This window comes from Acinonyx jubatus, chromosome B1, assembly GCF_027475565.1.
Source record: "Acinonyx jubatus isolate Ajub_Pintada_27869175 chromosome B1, VMU_Ajub_asm_v1.0, whole genome shotgun sequence".
Taxonomy (NCBI): Eukaryota; Metazoa; Chordata; class Mammalia; order Carnivora; family Felidae; genus Acinonyx; species Acinonyx jubatus.
In genome coordinates, this window is record NC_069382.1 from 201091858 (window position 1) to 201119657 (window position 27800).

The 27800-nt window shown below is 65.7% G+C and overlaps 1 protein-coding gene across 4 annotated transcripts; it reads left to right on the top strand.

Annotated features, from left to right (window-relative positions):
* Nucleotides 1–308: 308 nt before the first annotated feature.
* CTBP1 (C-terminal binding protein 1) lies at nt 309–27742 on the top strand. Of its 4 annotated transcripts, none has more exons than XM_027063922.2 (10): nt 452–662; nt 9874–10069; nt 11494–11648; nt 19260–19404; nt 20534–20740; nt 22430–22644; nt 24905–25035; nt 25666–25793; nt 26327–26444; nt 26810–27742. In XM_027063922.2, exons 2-10 carry the CDS (start codon nt 10063–10065, stop codon nt 26994–26996), a joined length of 1293 nt encoding a protein of 430 aa, XP_026919723.1. In that variant the 5' UTR covers nt 452–662; nt 9874–10062; the 3' UTR covers nt 26997–27742. The 4 variants fall into 4 exon arrangements, with proteins under 4 accessions (XP_053073706.1, XP_026919723.1, XP_026919677.1 ...); XM_053217730.1 differs by lacking the exon at nt 452–662 and adding an exon at nt 9124–9726; XM_053217731.1 differs by lacking the exon at nt 9874–10069 and having other exon boundaries at nt 309–662.
* The last annotated feature ends 58 nt before the right edge of the window (nt 27743–27800 follow it).

The window sequence follows — 27800 nt, forward strand, 5'->3', positions numbered from 1 at the left end:
GTGCCGGTGCGAGTCACGTGCCTGTGCGGGACAGGTGTGTGTATGTGTGCGCGCGCGGGTGCAGGGCAGGTGGGGGCCTGGTGGAGGCCTAGCAGGTGCACGTATGGGTGCGGGGCAGAGATGTGTGTGTGTGTGTGTGTGTGTGTGTGTGTGTGCGCGCGCGCGCGCGCGCGCGCGCGGCAGGTGGAGGCCTGGTGGGTGCGGGGCAGCTGCGTGTGTGTGCGCGCGGATACGGGGCGGCGGGGGAGGGGGTTGCTGGGTGCGGGGTAGGAGGGTGCGCGGATGCCGGTAGGTGCGGCCAGGCGCGGCCGGCGGGAGAGCCTCGCTGCCGGGGCGGGGCGGGCGGGGCGGGCGGGCGCGGCCTGCAGCCGCCCGCGTCTTGCTGCGCGGCGCTCGCGCCTGGAAACAGGAGACTGCTGGGCCGGAAGCCCCGCCCGCGCGCGCGCCGCCTGTCCCCGCCCGGTGGAGCGGCTGCTGGCGCGGCGCGGCGCGGCTCGGCACGGCGGCGCCCGGGCGCAGGCGAGCGGGCGGAGCAGCGGACGGCGCCCAGGCCGCCCCACGCGCCGGGCTCGCGGCGGAGCGCGCCGGACTCGTCGGGGCCCGCGGCCGCCCGCGCCTTTCAATGGGCAGCTCGCACTTGCTCAACAAGGGCCTGCCGCTCGGTAAGGCCGCGCGCGCGCATTTCCGGCCGCGGGGGCGGGGCGGCGGGCGGGGCGGGCGGGCGCGCGCGGGCCCCGGCTTTGTGTGCGAGTGCGCGTGCGTGCCGGTATCCCGCGCGCCGCCGGGGGCGGGGCCGCAGAGGGTCGTGCGCGTGCGCGAGCGGCTGCGTGCGAGTGCGCGTGCGCCGGCGCCGCCGTCACGCCAGCCCCCGCCCGCCGCCGCCCGCGCAGGTGACACAAAGGGGCGCCGCGCCCGGCCCCTGACCCCCAGTCCCGGCCCTACAGCGCCGGTGGTGCGCCCTGGCATCTAGACCCTGCGGACTCACGGCCCCTCGCGGGCCGGGCCGCTGCGTCCCGGCCCGCGTCCGTCCTGCCGGGACCGGGCCGGCCTCCTGGCGGTCGCGTGGCCTTGTCCCCTCTGGGCCCCCCGTGGCCTGGCCGTTGTCCCCGTTCCCCGACCTGGACGCGCCGGCGTGTGGAGCCGCCGTGGGTGGGCTCCCGGGGCGAGGCCGGGCGCGGACTGCGGCGCGGGGCTGCGTGTCTGCGTGTCTGCGGGCGCCGAGCTCCGGCCCTGCGCCCCGGGCGCGTTTGCTGGCCGCGTGCTGCCGCGGATGCTGGGCTCCTTCCTCGCTGCTGCTCTTTCAGGCGGTTTTGGGGGCGCTTAGCTTTATGGCACGCTTCGTGCTGCCCTTTGAAGTTGTTTACTCATTTTCTAAACGGGAATAAAATTAGAGCGCCCAGCTGGTGGGGAGGGCGGCTCTTCCTTCCCTGGGTGGCCCTCAGCCAGCAGCCTGGGGCGCGGGCTTCCCCAACCGAGCAGCCTGCGCGCTGCACTCACTCCTCTGAGCCAGTCTGTTCCACCGTAGTACGTCAAGAGGTGTGGACCCCATTCAGTTTGTCATAGGCACCTCTTTTCCCCTTTGCACTTATAAAGGTGTCAGAAACCAGGATCCTAGCAGGTGCTCTAGACAACCCAGCAGGGCCTTGCCCCCCATTTTTCCCACTGGGGACCCTGGGTCTGGGGCTGTAGGGGAGCAGGGCAGCTTGGGGACACTCCTGGGTGGGTGCTGGTTTGGTCGCCGTCTCAGTGCCTGGTGCCCCCTGTTGAACCCAAGTGTAGGGGGCCATCTTGCAGTTCCCGGTCAACTCCAGCCTTCAGCCGCGGGGCCTGGGGCCTTCTCTGGAGTGGGTCCAGCAGGGGAGGGGCCAGGCTGGGTGGGCCAGGGAGCTGCCCCTCCTCCTCCCCTCTGCCGTTGGAACCTTGGGGGCACTGGCTCCCTGAGGCCTGTGGGAGGGAGACTACAACCACACCTGAGCCAGGAGTTGGAGGCTAGATCTTTCTGTGGCTGGGTGCCCTGCCCGGCCCTCTGCCTGTGTGCGGAGAAATGAGGGCACCACCTCTGGGCATGCCCGGAAGGACAGCCTTGAAGCTGGCAGCGGCTTAAGCCGGGAACCTGGCCAGCGGCCAGACCCCTTTATAGTGATCATTTTCCCCGTGCTTTGTTTAGGACAGATTAACCTCTGGTTGGGGGAGGGGGGACCACTTGTCACCCAGAAGTGGAACAAGATTGGCTTTCTCTAGTTAGTCTGAATCGAGCGGTCAGAGGTGAAATCCTCACCCAGCTCCCACTTCTGGGGGTGGCTGGAGAATTAGGTCGCACATGGGGGGGTGGCCACATCCCCTTTTCCTACCTGGTTTCCCCTTTTCCAGGATCCGTCCTCTCCTTCAAGAGCAGCGACTTCATTTGTATAAAAATGTACACCAAAGAGTGCTCTGTAGCTGCTGGCCTCCAGCATGGCCGCCGACATTTGAGGCCCAGGGAGCGTTGCACACGCGCCCTGTGGGTCAGTGCAGGCCCACAGGGTGTGGGGTGGCATCCCCGAGGTTCTTAGGGGAGTGACCAGAGAGGACCAGGGCACAGACCTAGCCCGTCCCTGGGGGCATTCCGGCCGAGCTCCTGCCGGGTGTGTGGTCTTGAGCTTGTCCTGTGCCCTGCTCGTGTGCATCTGTCAGGTGGGGATGGCGGTGTGAGGCCATGTGGGATCGTGAGTGAGCACCTGTTAAGTGTTGGGGACGGGTCTAGGAGACAGGATGGGGCCAGGGCCAGGGTGAGGGGCGGGGCAGGACAGGCCTGGGGACAGAGCAGGGTCCTGGGGCAGGAATGGAGACAGGAGCAGAGCCTGGGGCAGTGCCGCCTTGTGCTGTGTGCCCGCCCTGCTGTCCCTGGATGTCAGCCTGACGATGTGTGTGCTCTGGGGTTCACCTGTCCACCCTAGAGCTTCAGGACTGTGCCAAAGGGGGCCGTGGGGGGCCTGCTGGACCCCGGCTTTGGTCTGCTCCCCTCCTTGCGGCTCCCACTGGTGCCCGCTGTGTGTGCCGGCCCTGGAGCTCCACTTCCTGCAGGGGCCGGCTGTTGTGTTCCACGGTCGCTCCAGGGTTCTTCTCTGTCGGGTTTTGTCACCACCGCTGAGCGCAGGGTTTGGTTTGGGTGTCTCTGCGAGGCCTCTTGAGGGATGCGCGCTTGGGGCTGCATGTTTCCCGCCCCACGCACGTGTGTCCTGTTCAGCCTGTCTCGGGGTGTTGGTGCACCTCCAGCCTGTCCAGCTGTGGCGGGTTGTTCTCTGTTCTCTCCGTTTCTGAGAAATGAACTTGTGGCAGGGATGACCTGTCTCAGCCCCTGTCCATCCTCTCCTCTGACTGCGTTTGGGGTTTCCTTCCTGCCTCTTTTCTTCAGCTCGAGGACACTTGGGGGTGGGGGGCTGGGAGCACGGAGCTGGGCCTGGGGCTGGTGTCGCCTGCCCTGCTGAGGTCCCGCTGACTGTCCTGGGGCAGGGCCCGGTTCTTGGCGCTCAGCCCCGAGGGCCCCATGTTCTGGGGAGCTGGAGCCACCCCTGTCTGGAACCTCAGGGCAGAGATGAACGACTGTCTGCAGGAGGAGGGTCCTTGGGTTCGGAGGCAGGTCTGGCCTTGGCTCCCCCCTAACCCGGTGGAAGCTGAAGATCGGCGGGGGCTTCCTTTGGGCCAGCAGAACTGCCCGTGCCCGTGCCCTTGGGGCGTTGCCGGTCCAGTAGCCAGAGCACAGCTTGTGGCCGCCGCCCGGGGCTCCTGGGTGTGGAGGGCCCGGTCAAAGGCTAGCGCGTCTCCTGGTTTCCCTCCGTTGGTGGCGTGAAGAAGGACCCGTGCGAGGCTCCGGGGGCTGGGGGGGAGGTGTCTGGCCCCGGCACTGCCGTCTGTGGGTGGGGTGGGGGGTGTCCACACCTCACTCGCCTCTGGTCCCCAGACGGGGCTTCACATCTCCTGTCACTGCCGTCCCGGGAAGCTCAGCTGCGGACGGGTCACGGGCCGGCACTGGTGTGGCGCCCTGGGGGAAGGGGTCCCTTATGTCCCTGTCAGCCCTGGAGCCCGGCCATAGACGGGCTGGACGGCCGCCGTGGTACAAGAGCACTGTGCTCGGCGAGGTCGGGGGCGGGGTGGGGGTGGTGACAGCGTGGTAGGACTGGAAGCTGGGACGGTTGAGAAGAAATCCCAGCAGGTCTGGCGGGCGGGGGGCTGGGGTGGGGGGGCCGAGGCGGCGCTTTCTGGACCCTCCCCAGGCGTGGATTCTGGCCTGTATGGAGGCCGCGGTGCCACTGACTTCCGTCTTCCTACGTCTGTGATGTCCGTGTCCTGCAGCTTGGCCAGGTCTTGAAGGTGGTGGCACCGCGTGGGGTGTCCCCAAAGCAGTTGTCGGATGCCACATGCGGAGGGGAGGGAAGGCCACCTTCCCTCCACTGCCAGCCAGTACCCTCTCTGCGACGGCGATCAGGTTCTCGTTTGTGGGATCCTGAAGCGTCACAAAGCTGCATAAAAGCACGAGAGAGGAGTATGTGGGACCGAGGCTCTTGGGGACAGGAGCGTGCCTCTGCCACGGTTTTAGTCCGCACGTGGGTGGTGGTCAGTGCCCTCGTGGGTTACAGTAAGTTACGGGGGTGGCACAGCGCGTGCAGCTGACGGAGAGTCCGGCTGCTGAGGTCTGCGAGGCCACTCTGCCCCACGGCCCCGCGTCGCCCGAGGGAGCACCCTGGCCTGGTCTGCGCGGGCTCGGGTCCTGCCAGGCCAGACACAGTCCCGCTGTGGGAGCCACCCTCCACTCAGCCCGCAGCCCTGCCCCGGTCAGTGTGGCCAGGCCTGGGGCCTCTGGACCAGGACAGCCCGAGGAGGCTGCCGTCCGGAGGGTGTGACCACTGGCCGGCAGAAGCTGAAAGACGGAGGGGGCTGGCCGCGGGCAGCCTGCTGTGGCTGAGGGTCCGGCTCTGTGGAGAAGGAAGGAAGGGCTGGCAGGGGCTAGGCAGCACCTGAGGGTCTCGGGGGTGTGACAGGCTCTGGGTTAGGGGCGCAGTGTCTCGAAGGCAGCATCTAGGACCAGGGGCCCGGCTGTGGCAGTGGGGAGACCTGGGGCCTGAGCGGAGGGGGGTTGGGGGTATGGGAAGACGGCTTAGTCTCTGAGGCTGGAGAAGCAGCTGGAGTCCTGGGAGTGTGTTGTGGGTGTAGAGCAGGAAGTGCTTGTCAGAGTTGGCGGGGAGGATGGGGAGGGCCCGGGGTCCCAGCTCAGGTGTGCTGCACCCAGAGTGGGCTAGGTTCTCCGGAAGCTGCTGTGGCTCGTCTGGAGAGGGCTGGACACCTCGGGTGTCCCTAGACCCCCAATCTCCCGAGAGTGAGCCCCAGTGGAGAGCCGGGCCAAGGAGGCCAGGTCAAATCAAGCACAGCGGGTCTGGGGGTGGGGAGAGCAGGAGTGACTGCGGGGCGGTGGGGCGGGGAGACAGGACCCCAGAGCTCCACGCAGACACCTGTGGGAGGGGGTCTGGGGTGGGGGGTGACAGGCTCCTGGAGCTCCACGCAGACAGCTGTGGAAGGGGCCCCTGGGACCTGTGGTCCCTTCTCTTGCCCTGTTTTCTTTCAGATGAGCTTTGAGACCAGCTTCAGACTTCAGGGCGAGTACGAGGACAGGACAGAGAGCGTGTGCACCCCTGCACGCAGCTGCCCCGTGCCGGGTGGGGGTGTTCCCGCCGAGGTGCTGGTGTCACAGCTGGAGTCCTGCCCCCCCCCCCCCCCAACCATGCTTTGTGCTGCGGCCTTGCTTACTGGCAGCCGGCTGGCCAGCCTAGAAGCGTGTGCCGACAAGCGTCGCAGCACCTGTGCTGGTGCTCACGCGTGCCTCTCCGCGGGGCCTGTGCCGTGTGGCGGCCAGCAGAGGCATCCGCCGCAGCTCAGCGGGCCCTCCGCCCCCCTGTGCCCCCCGCTCCGGCCAGAGCTTCCTGAGTCACTAGCCGTGCTGACCGCTGCGTTTCCTCCACCGCCTTGCTGAGTTGCAGGGATGCAGGTGCGCACCTGCGATCGTGGGGCCCGATGTGGGTGCCGTCACCTCCCACTGCGGGCACCCAGCCCCCCAGAGCTACCACCTCGGAGAGCGCAGCTCGTCACGTGCAGAGTAAAGCGGATGTGTGTGTCGGGCGGGCGCCGGAATCCACTCCCTCCCCGTGGGCTCACCGCCCGCCTGGCGCCCATTAGGTGCCGAGGTGGGTGCCCACAGATGCCCCTCTCCTGCTGACGCCATAAGCCAGCCCGCATGTCGTCGGGAGTGGGACGTCGGGGCCGGGCGGGGGCAGAAGGGAGCCCAGCAGTGTTGAGTACGGGGTCGGGCGGGCGCGGAAGCCCTGTGTCCCACGCTCCCAGACCCCCATCGGGTCTCTGGGCCCCACCCCCGGTAGTCAGGCCCCGTCCCCTGGCGAGGGGCTCTCGGTACAAGAGCTGTTGCTGCCGTCTTGGAGCAGGGGACTCTCAGGAGCCTCCTGTGGGTCATCGTGGGATGGGCACCGGGAGGAAGGGGGTGGGGCGGAGGGACACGGGCAGGGCACCCACGGGGACCCTGGGGTCCACCCTGCTGGCCTTACTCTCTCCAGCTGTCCCTCGCCCATGGGGGCAGGAGGCCTGGCCTGGGGCTGCCGCGTGTAGGTGCCGGACACGCGTGTTTGGGGAGCTTGGGGCAGCGCGAGGTGGTCCGCCACGTAACTAACTGGCCGGAAGGCGGTTTTGCTGCGGAAGAGCGAACGATAACCGTGGACCGTCCAGAGGTTTCCTTGACTGGTGGACGTTTGGTTTCATTTCCCTGTTGAGGGGGAACACCCCTTTCGCTGTTACGAAAGCTCAGCCCTCCTGATGGTCTCCCAGCCCCGCGGGGTCTGAGCCACGGGGGGCGTGTGGTGGGCGTGTGGCGGGGCGCCTGGAATTAGCGGCGGCGGGGACATGCTGGTGCGTGCCAGCTGGCGCCCCTTCCCGGTGCGCGGGCCACTCTTGGGGTCGAGCGCCTGTGGCACCAGCACCAGGCGAACCCGCACGCGCCAGTGCGCACGCGTGCTAACGTTTTTCTGTTTTACGGTAAGGTCTTTCTAATTTCGTTATTAATTTTTCGCGTTTTATTTTGTCTTTTTTTTTTCAAGTTCATTTACTTGTTTTGAGAGACAGAGAGCTTGTGTGCATGGGGGAGGGGCAGGGAGAGAGGCAGAGAGAATCCCAGGCAGGGTCTGTGCTGCAGCCCAGAGGCCAGTGCTGAGCTCGAACTCCCAAACTGTGAGATCATGACCTGAGCCGAAATCAAGAGTTGGTGCTGAACCGACTGAGCCGTCCAGGCACTCCGCATTTTGTCTTTTTTAATGAGCAGTTTTTAGTTTTTGTGATTTTATCATTTATGGCAAAACTGAATTCTAGAAAATTGATTACACGGCAAAACTGCTTGAGAAAAGGTACTTCAGCGAGGAGAGCAGACACAGTTCGGGACCCCAGTGACCCTGGCCCTGTCCTTACTGCCGGCCCGCAAGGAACCTCCCCCCACCGTGTGTCCTCCCCAGTCCTTTGCTGCACCCTCTCTCCCACCTCTGTGTCCTTGTGGCTCTCTGTAGTTGTTCTGAGCAGTGAGATCACTTAGGGGGGCTTCTCTCTGGCATTTTCTGGAAACGAGGTGGAGATGGTATTTTCACAACTTGAATGCCCCCCGGCACCAGCCTAGAAGCTTCCTGTAGTCGTACGGCCTTGTTATTCTCTCCCGCACTGGACTTGGCTTCTTCCACTGCTGGACTTGGGTCACCCTCCCTGGCCCCAGGCACCAGGCACTGAGACCCGTGGGGCACCGGGGCAGGCGGGAGCCAGGTTCGCCTTCATGGGTGTGTGGCCCGAGCCTGAAGTCACCACCCATCTGCACGTGGAGCCTGACTCGGGCTGGCCTTTGAGCCCCACACCGGCTGGTGCTTCCCTGGGTGGGGCTCACACCTCTGCCCATAGTGAGGTGGCCCGGAAACACACCCTGACCCCTTGAGGCTGCTCGAGGGTTTCTGAACCCAGGTCAGGTTTGGCCAAGCCACGCTTCCTTCTGAAATCATTTTCACAACAGAGGTTAGCAGTGGGCACCGGAGAATCCAGGGCGTGACGCCAGAGTGCCTGAGGCGTCTGGCTCAGCTCCCCAGGGGTGCAAGGGCACTCGGGACCCGTGTGTACAGGGCATATGGCCCTGGGCCCCTCGGAGGACGTGCAAGCGTGCGGAAACACCGTCTGCTGAGGGCCACGCCGACCAGGGAAGATCCGGCCAGAGACACCCTGGATGCTTTCAGGATTTAGGGGGAAGACTGAAGAAAGCCTAGTGACTGCACGGTTGGCTGTGGCCCGTTCCAGCCCCTCTTCCCCTGCACTCGCTGACTGTGCGGGGTGAGGCAGGGCAGACAGGGCGACCCCACTTGGCCAGGGAACGTGGGGATCCCGTGAGGCCTGGGAAGTGGTGCTTCATCTGGGGCCAGTCGGGGTACTCACCACCAGGGAGGCGCAGAAGTCCTGGGGAGGCCAGGCCAGCCAGACTCGAGGGCTCTGATTCAGCTGTCCTTGGTGGACACCTGTGTCCTTGGCAGCCAGCTTGCCGCCCCTGGCCCAGACACCTCAGGCCCGCTGCTGGCCCCCTGCTCGTCTTCTGAAGGTCAAGGTCGAGGGTGAGGCTTGCCTCCTGGGGAGGTGGGGTGGGGCGGGGCTGGCCTGGGTCTGGCCTTGCTGCTACCTCCTGCACCAGCCCTAGACTCCCACACACACAGGGCCGCCCCCACTCCCCTGCCACCACGTGTCCCAGGGTTGCTGCAGGCTGGGTCCTGCCCGGTCGAGCCCAGTCGGCAAAGGTTCAGGTTGTAAGGCATATCCTCGCTCGGGGGCGGGGACGGAGGATATGGGTCAGAGGTCACACCTGCACAGACTAAAGGTGAGCAGACCCGGGAGGTGCTGTGGTCGAGCGTGGCCTTCTGGCACAGCCTGGGCTCGCGGGTCAGGACCACAGGGCACCCGCCTTGGTGCAGAAGTGGCGGTCACAGCTGGAGTCTGGCAAGGGTGAGAGCCACGTGGGTCCCATGGGCCGCAGGTACGTCCCTGCTGTGGCCAGTCTGCCCGATGTCCCTGTGGCCGGCATCGGGCGGGGGATGAGTGCATCCGGTCCCTGCTCCGTGCTGGCCTCCCGAGGTGCCATCTGATCCCAAGGTTGACACCGGTGGTGTCGCGGGTCCCGGCCACCATGGCTTGGGGCCAGGCCTCGGGGCCACCCTGGCACACTGTCCCCATGCTGAGAGCAGGGGTCCTGAGCATCCATGCTCAGTCCCAGCTCTTGGCACGTCCTCAGCCCGTCCGTACAGGTGTGTGACCAGGAGTGTGTCCTCAGTGTCCTGTCGGGGGGTGGGGGGGCCGTGCCTGAGTCGATGCCGGTGCCCGGGATGTGGCCTGTGGGGACTGGCAGAAGGGGCCTGGGGGACAGCCCCTGCCTGGGTCCTGTGTGGTGCAGGACAGTGGTGTCTGTGTCCCGGTCTGCATCCTGCGGTCCCCCTCTCGGTGGCCCCCTCAGAAGTCCACTCTCCCTGCACAGTCGCAGAGGCCCAGGAGGCCGTTGGGAGCACGAGACCGAGGTTTGCAGGACTGGCGGCAGACTAGCCCCCAGGGCCCCGGCCTCGCACCTCGCGGACACTGGTAGCGCCTGGGGCGGGGTTCCCACGTGCCAGGAGGACCTTCAGGGTAAGCAGCGCGGCTCCTGGCTCTGGGCGGTCCCGGCCTGGCAGCCGCGGGCACAGAATCAAGGATGCAGTGTGGAATTTCCGGCGTCTGGGAGTCCTAGTTGGCTCTCGACGGTATTTTAACGTGTCTCTTGTGTTTAATTTTTAGTCAGACTTTGACCCCGGCGCAGGCTTCAGTGGTCGCCAAGGATCAGGAGCCTAAGAGCTTTGGTTCGAGACAATTAAAGACGTGGGATGAGGATCCAGTGACAGGACGCGGTTCTGCCGGGGGATTCTGAAGATAAAACGCTTTGAAAAGTCGAATTCATGGTCGTGGAAGCTGAGCCCATATTAAGAAATGTCAGGTTGGTCGGGGCTCCCGGAGTGTGAAGCAGCTGGAAACCAGGCCCTCTGCAACCGCGGTCACCCTGTCCGTTCGGCACGTGCGGCGGGTCAGGACAGCCTCAGGCCCCGCGTGCGGTGGAGCGAGGGGGTTCCTTGGGGGGCCCAGCCCCCCCCCCCATGCCTCCCCAGGGCAGGTGGGCCAGGCCACAGGTCGATGCTGGGTTTGTTCTGGTCGTCCGCCCGCAAGCTCGGTCCCGGGTTGGGGAGTTGCCGCAGAAACCCAAGGCCTGTTCCGGCGCTGGCTGCGTGGTCGGGAGGCCGGGGCCTCCCTGGGTGAGGGGGCGTCGTCCGGTCGGGGGTCCCGACGCTGCGTCTGGGCAGCCCTGCGGACTGGGCCTGCTCTCCAGCGGGCGGCGCCCTGGCATCGGCGGTGTCCGGGCCCGCAGGGGGGCCTTACAGCCTCAGAGCTCAGCTCGCGGGGGTGACGCCGGTCCGTGCTTGTCAGGAGTTAGAGCTGAGGGACTCTGACGGCGGGCGTCTTCCAGGTCACTCGAGAACAGCGGCGATAAGCCTCTGCTGGTAAAGTCAGTCTTCTAAGTGAGATCACTGTCCCAGCACAGCTGGAGACGTGAGCGCCGTCGGTGCGCGCAGCTCCGGGCCGTCTGGAAACCGCGCCTGTGCCGGGCCCCCCGGGGGCGGGAATCGCACTGCTCGCGGGGCAGGGAGGGAGGCAGCAGAGACGGGGTTCTGGCCCTGCAAACCCCACTCTGAGCCACCCGCTGGGGCCGCCGCGTCCAGGCGGCTCACGTAGGCGGCGCACTGGGGCCGTGGGCCTTCCCCGGGGCGAGTCTTTGTGAGGCCGTGGGGTGCGCGGGGCTGGTCCCGTCGCCTGGCAGGCCCTCCTGGATGAGGCGTAGTCCCCTCCTGTGTGGAAGGAGCGTCTGGCGATTCTGAGTCCCCCGCCGGGCAAGGTGGGGGCTCTGACCGCATCACGGAGGTTTCACCCCCCCACCCCTGCACGGTCCCTGCTCTTCAAATCTGCCAGCAGACGCGGTCCCTTCAGGGTTTCTGGGTAGCCACGCTGCCGCCAGAGGCGGAAAAGAACGGATGGCATCATGAGGCCTGTGGCGCTGCGTCTGCATGTCCCGGGGTCACAGTGGTGAAGACCGCGGCTGCCCCGGCGCCTCCACGTGTGTCTGCAGCCCTCAGCCCCGTGGGGTGGTGACCGTCGGCGAGGTCCCTGCTCACTCGGGCGTCAGTGAGCTGTAGCAGACACTGGTTTGCTTCTCCCAGTGGCTCATAACCCTGGTTTGACAAAGTACAGACGAGCACACGTGGGACCTCTCGGGGCCTGCGCCGGGCTGCGGATGGTGGCAGGTGGCAGGGGGCTCGAGGTCTCAGCCGGGGCCGCCGCTGTGCTGAGCGTCCGCTCCTGTCTCCGCAGGCGTCCGACCCCCGATCATGAACGGGCCCATGCACCCCCGGCCCCTGGTAGCGCTGCTCGACGGCCGGGACTGCACGGTGGAGATGCCCATCCTGAAGGACGTGGCCACGGTGGCCTTCTGTGACGCACAGTCCACGCAGGAGATCCACGAGAAGGTAAATGCGCGGGATGCTCGGGGGAGCGAGGAGGGCAGGCGGGTCCCTCAGGCGTGAGCCTCAGCGGCTCCCAGGCCACCAAGACACGTGCGGCCGTCGTCACCCCACCCTGTCGGAGGCGGAGACGGCTACTGCTTGGCGTCTCGAGCCGTTGCCATTGCGACCAGATGTTCCCAGAAAGCAGATCCGGGGGCCGCGGACACGGCAGACAGGACTGGGGGCCGGTGAGCTGCGTCATCCTGGTCCCACATTGGTCACCTGGGGCGTCCCGGGCTGGCAGCCGAGCATTTAGGCCTGGGGTGTCTGCTTCTGGACGTGGCTCCTGGAGGGCCTGCTGTGGGCAGCCCAGCCCCGGGTCTGGGTTGGGGCCCTGGTGACAGGATGGACGGGACGAAGCCGCCGTCCTCACGCCGCCCGCCACCCCCACATTGCCCGATGCGTCCGTGTCAAGCCTTGAGCTGGGCTGCCGGCGACCCCATGCCGCTGCGCCTTGGGGGCCCGGCAGAGGCAACGGACAGTCCCCTGTAGGGGATGGCCCCGTCGGCCAAGCCACATGTCCTTCCCAGCAGCCGTTTTCTGCCGCGTGTCCGTCCCAGAGCCTGAGGGCCCGGGCAGACAGCCCCCGCCCACGCAGAGAGAGAACCCATGGCTGTGGAAGAGAACCCACAGGGGCCAGGACGCCGAGGGTGGGGCTGAGCGTGTGCACCGCTGATAGAAACCTCAGGAACCTGGCGGGCCGGTGGGGGGGGCAGGAGCGCCGTGACCAAGTGACGGCCGCCACCGTCCAGGGCTGGCGGAGTGCCGCCCGCTGTGGGGCGCTCGCGGAGCAGCCCCTCTGGAGGAGGCACATGCTGCGACACCCCCACAGTGACCCCCCCCCACCCCCCGGTGTTTATGCCAGAGGAGAGACCCTCCTGTCCCGACGGTCGGCGAGTTCGGCAGCGCCGGGGCAAGGCGCATGGGGGTTCGGGTGCCCAGGCGAGGAGCACGGGGCCGAGTGGGGCTCTGCCCGCGTGACGGTCTGGCCTGTGGCCCGCCCAGGTGCTGGCCACTTCAGTCACCACCGGGCGGAACCATGTGGCCGCGCACACCCGTGCGTGTGGAACGATGGAGCTGGGAGGGCGATTGTGAACCTTCTGCTGTTCCAGACTAAAACTTTTAGTTCATTTTTTTACTTAAATTTTTTTTCAGAGTTTTATTTTAGAGTGTGCACATGCAGGTGGGAATGGGCAGAGAGAGACAGAGAGAGAGGGAGGGAGGGAGAATCCCAAGCAGGCTCCGTGCTGTAAACACAGAGCCCGACGTGGGGCTCAAACACACAACCCTGAGGTCAAGGCCTGAGGCGAATCAAGAGCCGGACGCTTAACTGACTGAGCCACCCAGGCGCCCCCAAAGCGTTTCGCTGAAAACTACAGCCCATATTAGGGCATGAAAGAGACCACAGATAGAAATGTTTAAAAACCATAAGCAATAGTAAAGCAAATTCTACCAATAAATTTGAACACTAACACAAAACGTGTTTTCTTTTAAAATTGTAATTTATCAAAACTATCTTGATAAGTTAACATAAAACCCAGATAAGCAAGTCAGACATCCGGGGAGGGGCAGTGAGGGGCCTCAGCTCCAGGGCGATTCCGCCCCACGCCCAGCAGACAGACAGACGTTGCCAGACGGCTCGGGAAGACGGGACGACGGGTACTCACAGAGAAAAACGGCCTGTGATTTACGCTTTGGGTACAAGAGAGCGTTGGGACCCGGCCAGTCAGAGCCTCAGCGAGACCTACGGGGCACCTGCTTGTGCAACCGTCGGCTCGCGGCGGGAAGGCGGCACCCGAGAACTCGAATGCGCCTCGGAAATCAAACACGCAAGTGGAAAAACTTAATTTTAATAGAAAGCTTGGAAGACACAGCCAAGGGGAGCCTGAAGGAGAGGTGGAAGAGGCGAGGCCAGAGGAGAGCCTTGCAGACCCAAGGGCTCTCGGCCGGGCGTGCCCGCCTAGCTGCCACCCTCGGGAACCTCCCACTTCCCGGCGGAAACACACCTCCTTCCTCAGGCTTTGCTGCCGGGCATAGCCCGGGGACTAAGTCCAACCAGGAACGGGTGACAGGCCTTGTGTGCAGAGCCGCCTTCCCTCTCTGTGGGCCGGAAACCACGTGTGATGGCTGGCGCCTGGGCAGCCACCTGGGAGTGGCAGAGCCGCCAGACGGGAGCCCTGGACCCTGATGGCTGTGGAGCTGACACAGGGCCCCTGGACCACCTATCTGAGGGCTTTGGCTTGGGAGGGAAACGGCTTCTCTTCCACATCGCCGTGGATCAGGGAGTTAGTTCTGCCTGCTTGTAACCAGCTGGATGTTGGATGTTACCTGAGTGTTACGGAGGAGAGACTGAACACATCACCGGATGTGATGAAGAAACCTTCCAGAGCTAAATGGAGAGTCTGGCTCTCCTGCCGCGAACCCAGGACAAGTGTTGGGGGCCCGCAGGATGCTTTGCTGTTCAAGTGGCAGATCCCGCCACCAGCCCAACTTTGGGTACCTTAAAGCTTCTGGGAAAACCAGTTTTCAACCCAGGGTTGCACGTTGTCAGACCGCAGAGGCAGGGGCATTTTCTCATTTACTCTTGGAAGCTCCTTAAAGACCGGCACCTGCAAAGCAGAGGGGCAGTCCGGGGGGGACGGGGGGGGGGGGGGGGGAGGCACGGCAGGTGGGAGGGTGCCGTCAGCCGGCCTGGAGCAGGAAGTCCCTGAGGGGCATTTCTGGGAAAGTGGGGCAATGTGGGGACATGTCAAGGAAGACGGCAAGGGCACAGGAAAAGTGTTTCGAGAGTCCTGGTCAAAAGTGAGGCTCCTGGTCCCCGGAGGGAGGTACCGGGGCCGCGCGAGAAGTGAGGGGGATGTCCAGGCAAATGCCGAGACGGTCTATGCAGCGAGTAGTGCGTGGCAGGAGGTGGCTTTCGGGCGGGAGTGTCCCAGCGACTCTAAGCAGACAGTAGGGTTGGTGCCCACTGAGAGGCCCCGGGGAAGCGGGGAGCATTCGGGAAGTGAGCCCAGGTACCCCGGGGCAGCCTCCCAGGTGAACGGCCACGCGTGTGCACGTGTCCTGACAAACGTAGGGGGGCTTCTGGAGGGGCTGACCTTCCCGTCCTGAGGTCAGGACAGAAGTGGCCGTGCTGAGTTCTGTGGAAAGTGGGGCCGTGCAACGGAAAAGGTCGCTGCATTGAAGAGCAGCGAAAACAGTCATGTGGCGAAAGAAAAGACAAGAGTGACAAATGGGTGGGTGTTTGCTGTACCCGAGATGGCTCACGCTGCCCTCCTCCAAGCGACAGGGACAAGACAAGTCCCAGCAGATGGGGGGCAGCGGAGGGTGCGTTTGGGCAAAAACAGTGAGCGCCGGGAAGCAGGTGACACTGTCCCCGCCCCCACGTTAGCCCGGCTCAGGCTGCACCCAGGGAGCATCAGGAGGTGTGAGGCGCCACGCCTGCTCAGCGGTGGCCGTGGCCGGCTTTGATGGTGCTTTGGCAGTTCTGTGAAAACCTGCCCCCTCTGGGCCTGCACGTGGCCCTTTATCACAGGGAAACATCCCGTGACAACCATATAAAAGTGTGCTGGGGGCACCGTGTCACTGGCCCGCTTTTCTGAGCCTCAGCCTCACAAAATGAGTCACACCTTTGTGTGGACGCAGAAAGTAAGTAAACCTGAAGTCCTGGGAAGCTTGCGCATGGTGCGTGTGTGTGTGTGTGTGTGTGTGTGTGTGTGTGTGTGTGTGTGTAAAGGAAGCGAGCGAGGCCTCCCCTCTGGGATGCAGGGAGGGGGCGTCGTGGACCCTGCCAGTGCCTCCCAGCACACATCTTCCCAGCCAGCCGTTTGCCTCTCCCCTTCCGCGTGGTGCCCAGCGAGTGCCCCTCAGACCCTGCTGCTGCTGTGAGCACCCCGGGGCCCCTGGACTGAGTTCATCCTGCAAGGCGGGCCCCACGTACCCGTTCGGGGGCTAAAGACACAGTTCAGGCAGTAGCCTGGCCACACGGCTGGTGGAGGGGGATGTGAGTTGCCGGTGTCCGACTTATGGAGACAGACGTCCCCTCTGGGAGGTCGGTGTGGCACCTGGGGGTATCCCAGCCCCTTCGCGGTCACGAGAGGGAATGTGAGGGATCCAGGGCGCGTGGGCCTGGGGGCCGGGTGGAGCGGTGCGGTGGTCCTGGCCTGTGCCCGTCTGCACGGAGCTGCCGCGGCAGCGGGCTCTCCCCCTGTGGCTGGGCGGGGCCTCCCTGGCAGGGCCAGGGGCGGGTGGCCGCTGAGGACTGCAGCTTCCTGTTCTGAGAACTTCACCTGGTACTGCGTGGATAAAATAGGCTCAGTGGAAAAAGGATTCAGACATGAAAAAATTTACCAAGAAACCTATGTGGGCAGGTCACGCCGAGAAGTGCAAATTAAGGCTGAAATGACGGGTGTCCCTCCCACGTAGCATTTTACACCCCGGACTGCCCGGCGCTGCGGGCTCGGTGCCGGTGCGGGGGGTCGTAACCGCCAGGTGCGGCCGGAGCGGCGCCCAGAGCCCGGAAGTGGCCTCTCCAGCGGACCCACTAGTTTGCACTGCTAGGGACTTCTCTCAAGGCAGTCGTGGGTTTTACTGCAGCCAACAGTGGTCGTAACCCAGATGCCCCAACAGTAGGGAACGTCAGATCCTGGATCGTCCGTGTTGGGATGTAGCTCAGGACAGTGAAGGTCACGATTTGAAGACTTGCCTGCCGTGGTTAAATGGTCAAGATAGAAAGCCGGCCGCCTGCACGCACGCAAGCCTCTCCACCGTCCACAGCTGAGCCTTGCTCTTCTCTGCAAGAGGCCCGCAAGTGTCCAGCTGCCCCGGCCAGAGACCCCATCTCCCTCGGGAGCTCCCGTCCACAGTCCGTGTGTCCCTGAGCCCAGGGCTGCTCCTCCTGGCGCTGGCTTGTACGCATCTGGGTCCCCAGTTCCGCTGCACGTCCGTGTCTGCCCACAGTGGGCACCGGCAGATCTGTCCCCTCGCCCCCACCCCTGCTGCCATGGCCATCCACATCTCCGGTCTGTGCAGCACAGCAGCCAGAGGACTCTTCCCAGGGTCTCGTTGGCCAAGGTCTGCCCTCTTGCCTCTGCCCCACAGCCCCGCGTCCACTTCCCAGCCACCCTCCTCATGCGCTCCTAGTTAACCCTGTGTCCCCTAAGCACTTGCTGCTGCTCCCCTGTCACACATGGGTCCTCGCTTCCCTCTCACACCAGGGCCAGTCAAGGTGCCAGAAGTCTGTGCCTGTGCAGCCTGGACCTCCTTCCAGGAGTCCAGGGGCAGGAGTCAGGATGTGGGCAGTGACCCATCCCATTTGTTCACACGTCAGCCTGGCACATCCTTGCCTCTAGGAGCTGAAATTCCTAGGATCTTCAGTGCAAGGAGCAGGAGCAGGGGCCCACGGCACCCTCAAGTCCGGGCCAGCCAGAGCTCACAGGACCAGGGACCCAGGCCGCCTCTGTCCTGCCTCTCAGTCATCTCTCCCTTGGCCCTTTGGTGTGATCCCCTACGGCCATGTCCCCCTGGCCACCTCAGCCGGCAGGAGAAGGGAGGCCATGCCAGCCTGAGGGAGTTGTCTGTATTTTGGGTTGCCATCTGTCCAGTGGAGGAAGGGACTGAGACAGGGCGGTTAGCAGCTTCACTGTGCCCCGCACCCCACACGGGACACCTGCTCTGCTCCACTGCCACATCAGCCCGGAGTCCAGGCCGTTCTGGGTGCGGTCCCCCTCAGCTCATGCCTGGTGCCTTGCCGTCCAGCAGCCTGTGCACAGCCCACTGCTGGCCTCACTCGTCCTGAGGACTCAAGGTCAGCAGAGCCTGTGGTTGGCCTCCCTCCCCATGCCGGAGACCCGGAGTCAGCACAGGAAGCTCAGTCTGGGGGAGGACAGGGTAGCGTGGTGCTGGAAGTCCCCAGTAGCCAGTGCATTTTTTGAATTGGAGGTGTCTTGATTATAAAGCTCACGGCTATACCCTGTTAGGGTCCCTGAACTATGACATGCCCTGGATTACACCGTGTGTCTGGAGCATTGCTGGCCCAGAGATGGGACCTTGCGGCTCTTCCGCCAACGTCCGGCTCTTGCCACGACAGCCCTTGAAGGCCGTGCTCGCGGCCCTGGGGTGCGGTCCTGCTGCCCTCCTGGACCTGGGCCAAGCCCCCCAGAAACCAGGCGTCCCCGCCTCCTGTGTGGCTGCTGGGCACCCTGGGGGCTTCCAAGCGGGGTGCTGTGCACACTGGGGGCAACGCTACAGTGGTATGGGGTGTGGTCTGCACAGGCGCCGCTGAGTGAGGCGGGGCTTGGTCAGCAGGGACTAGGCCCCGCGTGGGGTGTGGGCGTGGTCCGCGCGGGCCTGCCCCCTCGTGGGGGTATGGGCGTGGTCTGCACGGGTGCCGCAGAGTGAAGCGGGGCTTGGAGTGAGGAGGGGCTTGGTCAGCAGGGACCAGGCCCCTCGGGTGTGGGCGTGGCCTGCGCAGCGGCTCTGAGCGCTGTCTTCAGGGCTTATCCCCACCCGTGGAGAGCTCCACGCTCCACGCTTGCGCGGGCCCTGTGGGCGGGGCCGTGGGTGGAGCCCTAACTTTGGGGAGGGCCGCCCCCTTTGGGCGGTTTTGCAAGCGGAGTGGCGCATCAGCCCGTGTCATCTAAACTCTGGGGAGGCAGGACACCGATATGCACCTGGGGCCTCACGCAAGGCAGCCCAGGCCACACAGACAGGAGGACCCCGCCAGGGCAGGCGTCCAGGGCTGTCCCGGAGAACCATGGCCATCTCCCCGGGAGGCCCGTGCTGGCTGCGGCTGCCCTGAATGCCCTGGGCCAGCGGGAGCTGCAGGTACAGGGGCAGACCTCGCCCACCTGAGCACCTGGAGAGGAGGGGCCCGTGCTGCCTGCGTGCAGGGCGAGGGCGCGGCCCGCAGCGTCCCGTGCTGGCCCGGCAGCGGACGCCATCCGAGGGGCACGTCGCACCCCGCCGGCCCGGCCTTCGGCACAGCCGTCCTCCCTACGCAGGTGAAACGTCCTTTACCCGTAGTTGTTTATGGTCGTGGGGCCCCATGTGCGCTTCTGCCACGATGATTTGTAGCTTCCTCGTGGGGTCGCTCCGGTCCCGGTAGCAATTTGTCACGGCGGCCCTGCAGCTTTCCGCCACCCCCCACCCACCTCCGCAGGGTCTGGGGGTTTCGGATGCTCTGTGTCCTCCCAACGCCCAGCTTCCTCTGTCTGTTTTACTGGCTGGTGCCCACAGGTAAGGTCAGCCCGCTCCCCGTACAGTGCGTTCTCCTGGGCCTGCAGTTCATGGGGCGGGGCAGGCCCTGGACTCCCAGGTGAGACTGAGCAGAGTCAGCAGGGCCACACTGTGGTGACCTCAAATGTCACCGCAGCGGCTTCTGGCCTGAGAAGGCCGCAGTGCACAGAGGAGAGAACAGCGGGAAGCCCCTTGGACTGTCCCAGCCTGGGGCCAGGCTGGGGGTGGGGTGTTCCCCTCCCCCCACCCAGGGTGTCTGGGCTGGTTTGGGGGCAGCAGGCAGACCGGGGGCCCAGGTGGGGCCGGCATGTGACTGGCGGACGCCCTCCCTCTCGGCAGGTGCTGAATGAGGCGGTGGGGGCGCTGATGTACCACACCATCACGCTGACCAGGGAGGACCTGGAGAAGTTCAAAGCTCTTCGTATCATTGTTCGGATCGGCAGTGGTTTTGACAACATCGACATCAAGTCAGCTGGGGACTTAGGTAGGGCGCTTCCGGGCTCTTCCTTTGCAGCTTTCGTGTGTCCTTCCCTGGGCTGGATTTCGTCACATCTGGTTTTGTCTGTGGGTTTTGCTTTACACCAAGAGTCCCCTGCAGCTGCCTGTTTGGCTGGAGGTGACTCATGAGCCTGCTTTTGGGGTGCAGAGCCCCGGCCACTGGTCAAAGCAGATTCCTCAGAAAGCCACGCGAGAGCACATGTCCTCTGGCTCATGGGCAGTGTGCGTTCTGATCTTGCCTCCCCGTGTGTCTGCACCGGCCTCGTGGCCTCATCCAGCCAGGTCGTGCCTGGCCAGGGCCTGCGGTCAGAGGCAGTGCCCCCGGTGCCTGGTTGTGCCTGTCCTTTCCTCCGGGATGCAGCTGAAGGAACTTGTCAGAACGTTCCGGCATCTCTGCCTGCCGCAGAGTCGTGGTGGGGTTTGCGTCACGCGTCCTGGAGTTTACTGTGCTCCTGTGGGCACGCTCATGCCCACCACCGGCTCACCTGGCTGAGCCCTCCCGCCCTGTTGTCACCTGCCCCCAAGCAGCATGCCCAGGAGCGTCGCACCGTGGCCTGGGGGCTCCTTGGAGGCTCTGTCCCTGTGCACGGAGTCTGGCCTCACTCTGTTCCTCCGCCAGGGACAGTCAGAGCCGAGCCCTGTGCTTACGTTTCAAAGCCTGGCAGGTGGGCACTCGGAAGTCCCAGGACCTGGTCTGCTCTCCCAGGCAGCAGTTTTGTTCCCAGGTCTAGGGGACACTGTGGCTTGGGCCCCCTGTCCCCCACCAGCTCTTGCATTTCGTGGTGGGCTGAGTTGTTTCTGGAACCCACCCTGGGCCCGTCCTGCAGCCCTGCCGGTGTGTTTGGCATCATCCTGGCATTTGGGGGAGCTCGAGGAGCTGCTCATCTGTTCTCCAGGTGCCTCTAGAAAGTCAGGTGGCCAGCAATCTGGGCGAGGTAGATGCCTGCCATGTCCCGTCCCATCTGCCGCTGGACCTGCAGGCAGCTTCTCCACGTGGCACGTAACCAGGGTCTGTCTCCTAGCCTCCCAGGATGGCCCGGGGACGCTCCTCTGGCCTTGCGTGAGGGAAGGGCCACGACTGGCTTCGGTGACCGCGCGTGCGTATCTGTTCCCAGGCATCGCGGTCTGCAACGTGCCGGCGGCATCTGTCGAGGAGACGGCCGACTCCACCCTGTGCCACATCCTCAACCTGTACCGCAGGACCACCTGGCTGCACCAGGCGCTGCGGGAAGGCACACGGGTCCAGAGCGTTGAGCAGATCCGGGAAGTGGCTTCTGGAGCGGCCAGGATCCGTGGGGAGACCTTGGGCATCATAGGACTAGGTGAGTTAGTCTGCGTCCTTGCTCCTTGTGTTGGCTCGGCTGACCACGAGGCCGGGGCTTGGCTGTGCTGCCGGCCGGTCACCCCCAACGCTGGACGGTCCCCCCGACCTGAGGGCGACTTCCCCCATGCAGGGCGGTTTCCAGGCTGGAGACAGCATGGGGCTGATCCTCCCAGGAACAGCAGGTGCGGGTCACACGTACGCCAACATGGTTGCCCATGGGGTCGCACACAAACGCACGCCCACCACACTCAGACACGCTCACCCTGTCCCCACTCCGACCACGGCTAAGTGGATGTGGCCTTCAGGTGAGGGCCAGGTGGCCCTTAACCCTGCTGTGGGTGGAGGGAGGTGGTTTACCTGCCATGCAGGCAGCTGTCCGGGGTCCGTGATGTCCCTCTTCTCTTTCTTGTTTGCGACCCATTTCCCTACCCAAACTCGGGCTCCACCCACCTGGGAGGCCAGCATGGACGGGACCCCCTTGTCATGCTGCCTCCTGAGCTTCCTCTGGTTGGCCCGCATGGCCTCCCCGCCCCACAGAGGCAGTGCTGTATGCAGTGTGGGGCAGTGCCACAGGGACGTCTGGGTATTGTCGATCGTGAGGACGCACCTGTGTTAGGGCAGGTCGGGGTCGTCCGTGAGACACAGGCCTGTCTCCTCCGGCACAAATCGCCGTCCTGCTGAGATGGGCACGTGGACACCAGGACTGGTCCCCATGAGTGTCTCCCCCCTGCTGCCCCCACTGTTGTGAAGGCAGGGACGGCACCCTTCACCTGAGGCCCCAGGCGTGGGGTTTGTTGAAGGAGGATGGATGGGCAGCCAGTGTGCCTGGCCAGGTCGATTTGGGGGCTGCGTGATCTCATTCGGCAGTGCTGTCGAGAGACTCTGACCTGGTGGGGCCGGGTGGGCCGAGTCTCACTTGGCAGAGGTGACCCGAGCAGCCCTTGCCCCGGCCCCCACTCAGGGGACTGTCTAAATGGCTCTCCGGGTGTCTGGGTGTGTGTCTGGCCCCACCTACCAGGCAGCGGGTGCCCTGTGGCTGAGTTACCTGGCCTCGTGGCACCGTGGGCAGCTGTTTGGGTGCGGCCGGCAGGACTGTTCTGCCCTGGTCTCACCTGGGGTCCGGGGTCCCGTCCCTCGGGCAGTCACCCTTCAGCGGGCAGGTGCGGGACCCCGCCCCCCACCACGGTGGCCTCAGGGAGTGTGGGCTGTTTCTCCCCTGCTCGCTTTCCTCATGGGTGTCCCCCTGCCCTGGGCCGGCCGGGGACTCCAGAGGGGCCCTGCGGTGCCATGCGGGGTGCCCCCTGGCCTGCGGCACCGCTCCCTGAGATGTTGGGACCGTGGCCGCGCTGTCCTGGGCCTGGCTGCCCGGTGGCCCCACTGTGGCCAGGTCAGGGCTCCCTCCTGGGGTCCCGGAGTTAGTGGCTCCGAGCCCCTCTGGTCTCCCCACTCCAGATGCAAGGGCCACCCCTCTGGTGCTGCGGCCCTCACCCTGTGCCTTCCCCAGGGACCTCCTCCAGCCCCTGCCCTCCTCTCTGAACGCCCTGTCTTTAGCGTCTGGGAGCAGATGCCTGGGGGCGGACAGGGCCGTGCTCCCCACAGCGAGCGGCCCCGGGCACGGGGGAGACTGAGGCGGTGTGGGGGGTCGCTCAGCCTGCGGCCCCGGTGACGCCGAGTCTCGCCCTGCCAGGTCGCGTGGGGCAGGCGGTGGCACTTCGGGCCAAGGCCTTCGGCTTCAACGTGCTGTTCTACGACCCCTACCTGTCAGACGGCACGGAGCGGGCGCTGGGGCTGCAGCGGGTGAGCACCCTACAGGACCTGCTGTTCCACAGCGACTGCGTCAGCCTGCACTGCGGCCTCAACGAGCACAACCACCACCTCATCAACGACTTCACCGTCAAGCAGGTGGGCGCCCGCCACCCTCGTGCCCGTGCTCCTGGGGGAGGGGGAGAGTGAGGGTCGGGGCCCGGGGGAGGGCGAGGGTCGGGCCTGGGTGCCAGGGGTAGGGCGAGGGTCGGGGCCCATGTTCCCAGGGTCCTGGGGAAGGGCAAGGGTCAGGGCCTGGGTGCCGGGTGCCTGGGGGAGCGCGAAGGTCGGGGCCCATGTTCCCAGGATCCTGAGGAAGGGCAAGTGTTGGGGCCCGGGGTCCTGGGGTCCTGGAGGAGGGCAAGGATCGGGGCCTGGGTACCAGGGGCCTGGGGGAGGGTGAGGGTCAGGGCCCGTGTTCCCTGGATCCTGGGGAAGGGCAAGGGTCGGGGCTTGGGGTCCTGGGGGAGGGGGAGGGTCGGGGCCTGGGTGCCCGGGGCCCGGGGGAGGGCAAGGGTCGGGGCCCGTGTTCCCAGGGTCCTGGGGAAGAGCGAGGGTCGGGGCTTGGGGTCCTGGGGGAGAGTGAGGGTCGGGGCCTGGGTGCCAGGGGGAGGGCGAGGGTCGGGGCCTGGGTGCCCGGGGCCCGGGGGAGGGCGAGGGTCGGGGCCCGTGTTCCCAGGGTCCTGGGGAAGAGCGAGGGTCGGGGCCTGGGTGCCGGGGGCCTGGGGGAGGGCGAGCATCGGGGCCCATGTTCCCAGGGTCCTGGGGAAGGGCAAGTGTTGGGGCCCTGGGTCCTGGGGTCGGGCAAGGGTCAGGGCCTGGGTGCCAGGGGCCCGGGGGAGGGCAAGGGTCAGGGCCCGTGTTCCCAGGGTCCTGGGGAAGGGCGATGGTCGGGGCCTGGGGTCCTGGGGGAGGGTGAGGGTCGGGGCCTGGGTGCCCGGGGCCCGGGGGAGGGTGAGGGTCAGGGCCCGTGTTCCCAGGATCCTGGGGAAGGGCGATGGTTGGGGCCTGGGGTCCTGGGGGAGGGCGAGGGTCGGGGCCTGGGTGCCAGGGGCCTGGGGGAGGGGGAGGGGGAGGGTCGGGGCCTGGGTTCCCGGTGGGTGGATTCCTGGCTGGAGACTCACTTGCTAGGGAGTCATCCACACAGGCAGGCCTGTCTTCTGAGTCCCTGGTCCTGTCATCCCCACGTGTAGGGCAGACGCTACGCCCAGGGGTTTTGCGTTCTCCCGCGCCGTATGCCTGTGCCACATGCCTCAGTACCGTGTCTGCAGGGCGAAGCGTCCCTGGGGGCCGGGGGTGCCCGGACAGTGGCCATGAGGCACACGGTGTCACCAGGGTTTCAGAACTGCCCTGGGTCAGGCCGGCACTCGAGTAGTGGCTGCCTCTCACGGGCCAGGCCTTTCGAGTGCTTAGGCACGTGCCTGTGTGTGCGTGCCTACGCGCATGTGCCTGTGTGTGGGATTTTCTGTGTCCGCTGCTCTGCCCGCCTTGCAGGTGTGTGCATGTATTTTTTTGGGGGGGGGGTCACCCCTGCTGTCTGCCCCAGGCCCTGCAGTCCTGTGGGGAAGGCCGGGCACCTGGGGCTCCTCTCTGTCTCCAGCTGGTGGGTTTGGAGGGGGGAGGGAGGGGGCACAGGCATGGCCCTGGGGTACGTCCCCGAGAACCAGGTGAGAAGCCGGGCCGGAGCCCCCCTGACCTGACGGCTGGCCGTGCGAGCTTGGCGGGGCTGGTTTAGTTGGTGTGAACTCAGGGTCGTGGGAACCCTTCACCTCAGAGCAGGGTGGAGCCCCTCGCCTTGGAGCAGTGGAGGGGGGCGTCTTCAGGGCAACGCTGAGGGCTTTTAGCAGAAGGAAGTGAGGCCGTGCGGGGGTAGAGCCAGTGCAGCCACAGCCCACCCTCGCCAACGGGGCTCCCTGGTGGGGCCGCTGCATTGAGGACCACGTCTCAGGGCTCCTGTCCGTCAGGCCAGCGCCACAAGGTCCTGAAACCCCATCTTCCAGGTGTGTGCAGGGCTAAGAGCTCGGGCCACACCGTGTCCTGGATGCATCAGGTCCTTGCCAGGCACCACATGCAGCCGGGGGGCTGGGCCGGGACACCCCACTGCTGTGGCAGGAGACCAGCTGTGCGTTCCCCGGTCCTCCAGGTGGGGCGGGGCCCACACAGACCCCAAGCCCTCTGCCGGCCCGAGAGAGCTCCTGCTGGCCTGGGTGGGAAGAGGCCAAGTGCGAGGTCCCAGAGCCGGCCCCTCTGTGCCCCCTGGTCCTTGAGGCCCTTCCCCTGGGTGGGCGGGGCAAGGCAAGTGGAGAGGTCTCTGTGTTGATCATGTCGATTCGCTCCTGCTGTCCTTTGTGTCCCCCAGATGCGACAAGGCGCCTTCCTGGTGAACACAGCCCGGGGCGGGCTGGTCGACGAGAAGGCACTGGCCCAGGCCCTGAAGGAGGGGCGGATCCGGGGCGCAGCCCTGGACGTGCACGAGTCGGAGCCGTTCAGGTGCCTCCTGGCGACACCCTGCGTGGTCCTTGGACAGCACGTCTCCCAACCGGGCCCCCACCCAGACTTACGCCCCACGCTGGCCACTGGCCGGAGTGGGGCTGGGCCTGCCACCACGCGTAGTCTCCAGGCCCCAGCCGAGGGTCCAAGGACACGGCGTCCTTGGGCTTGGTGTCCAGCCTGAGCTACTGCTCCAGGCAGGCTTGCCCCCGGGGCCCGGCCGGGTCTCAGCGGGCGTGTGACTGGTGCTGTAGGTGGGCAAGGGGAGGGCTCAGACCCGCGCTCCATGCCGAGCACTTCGGGGTGCCACGTCAGTGGGTTTGCCCAGGTGCACGAGGCAGCTGACCCTCGTGTGGCCGCGTCTGTAGAGGCCCCGCACCGAGAAGCCGTTCTGGGTCGGCAGCTAGCCCCTGGTTTGTCAGCTTTGCCGGGAGGGCCTGGAGGCCCTGCGGCTCTGGGGACCAGCGCCCTCGCCTGCAGGGAGGGCGGGGGCAGTGTCCCTGCTGCTGTCAGGGGCCCGTGGGCAGGTTTGACCATCCTCGGGTCCCCTGGTCTGACACGGGTGAAGTGTGGGTCCAGGCAGGGTCAGGCACCCCCATACTACCCTGACCTGCTCTGTGCCATTCGTAGCTTTAGCCAGGGCCCCCTGAAGGATGCGCCTAACCTGATCTGCACCCCCCACGCGGCCTGGTACAGCGAACAGGCCTCCATCGAGATGCGGGAGGAGGCGGCCCGGGAGATCCGGAGAGCCATCACAGGTGAGAGCTGCGGGCAGACCCTGGTGCGGCCCCTTCGGAGGCCTGCACCGCTGGGCCGCCAGAGGGACCTCTGCTCCCCACCACTCGAGGCCGCGGAGCTGAGACCGACCTGCGCCAGGGCGGGTCCACACCCTTCCGCACCCTGCCAGGCCCCCAAGTGCAGAAGTCGGCACTCGGCTTCCACACGGTGCTCCCCACACAGCCCTCGGGTCCTCCTCGCACAGCACGTTGACGATGCCCGGTCTCTGTCGCCCGTGTGGGAATTCGGCACGCGTGTCCTCCCTCACCCCGCGTTTAAAAAGTCTGGCTGTGCTTGTGAACCTGGGCTGGGCCTTTGCTGCCCTCCAAAATCCCTAGCCCCGGCAGAGAGCTAAGGGCACCGCTCGGTGCTGGGGGCTCCCTGAGCTGCGAGGTGACCGTACCCGGGACCGGTGCCTGCTGGGCCTGAGGGTAGGGAGAGACCCTGAGCCCCTGGGTCCTCGCTGCAGCCGCCGCACACGCACTGCCCTTCCTCCTTCCGCCGCATTTCCCAGGCCGGATCCCCGACAGCCTGAAGAACTGTGTCAATAAGGATCACCTGACAGCGGCCACCCACTGGGCCAGCATGGACCCGGCTGTGGTGCACCCCGAGCTCAACGGGGCCGCCTACAGGTGAGCGGGGGCGGGGACACAACACTTCCGTGATGACTGCGGGTGGGGCAGGGGCGTGGGGGGCCCCCAGGCCTGGACGTGCGTGCTGGCCTGGGCCCCAGTGGAGCAGAAGGGCAGGGCGCGGGAGACCCAGCTGGATGGCCTTTCTGGCCTGGAGGCGGCAGACACGTGGGCAGAGACCACCCTGGAATCGGGAGCGAGGGGAGGAGTCGGGGCGGGGAGGGGTCCTGCTAGGTGGGGCCTTTGGGAGCCGCCCCCCGCTTCGCTGGCCCTGTGCTGTGGGATCTGCAGCCGAGGGAGGGACCTGGCCCAGGCCCCGCCCCCCATCCCTGCTGCGAGCTTCACCTGCGGTCCTCCCCCCCCAGCAGGTACCCGCCGGGCGTGGTGGGCGTGGCCCCCAGCGGCATCCCAACCGCCGTCGAAGGCATCGTCCCCAGCGCCATGTCCCTGTCCCACGGCCTGCCCCCTGTGTCCCACCCGCCCCACGCCCCTTCTCCCGGCCAAACCGTCAAGCCCGAGGCAGATAGAGACCACGCGAGTGACCAGTTGTAGCCCGGGCGGAGCTCTGCAGCCTTGGCGCCTTCGGACGGGTGGTGGCGGAGGCGGCGTCTGCGAGGCCACAGCGCTCCAGAGACTGTCCGGGCGCCGCGCGGGCGAGAGGCCGCTCCGCCCTCCCCGCGTCAGCCGTAGTCGTCCTTCCCCGAGGGCCAGCCGCTGTCCTGTGTTCTTTGCGTCCTCGTTAAGCAAAAGAAGTTTAGTAGTTAATTCTATCATGAATGTTCTTGTCCGTGTACAGTCTTTAGAACATCACAAAGGATCGGTTTGCTTAGCTGTCTACGGGAGAGAGCCCGAGGGGCCGTGCTCCGCAGGCCGGGCTGAGGCTGCGGCCCGTACACACCCGCGACCAGGCAGTTGGGCAAACTTCTCAGGACAACGACTCCTTCCCGTTTTTCTTTCTACGCCACACAGTGCATTGTTTTTTCTACCTGCTTGTCTTATTTTTAGAATAATTTAGAGAAACAAAACAGAGGCTGTTTTTCCTCATTTTGGCATGAACCCCCTTGTTCCAAACGAAGATGGCGTTGTAAGTGGCTTGGAGAGAAGAGGAGGGTGTGGCGCACAGCGCGCTCCGGCCGTCGGCACCGGTCCCGGGACGTGAGGGCGCAGCGCCCTGGCCTGCGCGGGTGCCGTCCTGCTGACGTGGTAGGCTAGCAATATTTTGGTTAAAATCATGTTTGTGACTGTAACCATTTGTATGAATTATTTTAAAGAAATAAAAACCCCAGAAAGAGCCGGCAGGCCCAGCGTCTGTTTTGGTGGCTTTGCCTCGCGGGGACACCGGTGGGTCTCGGCCCT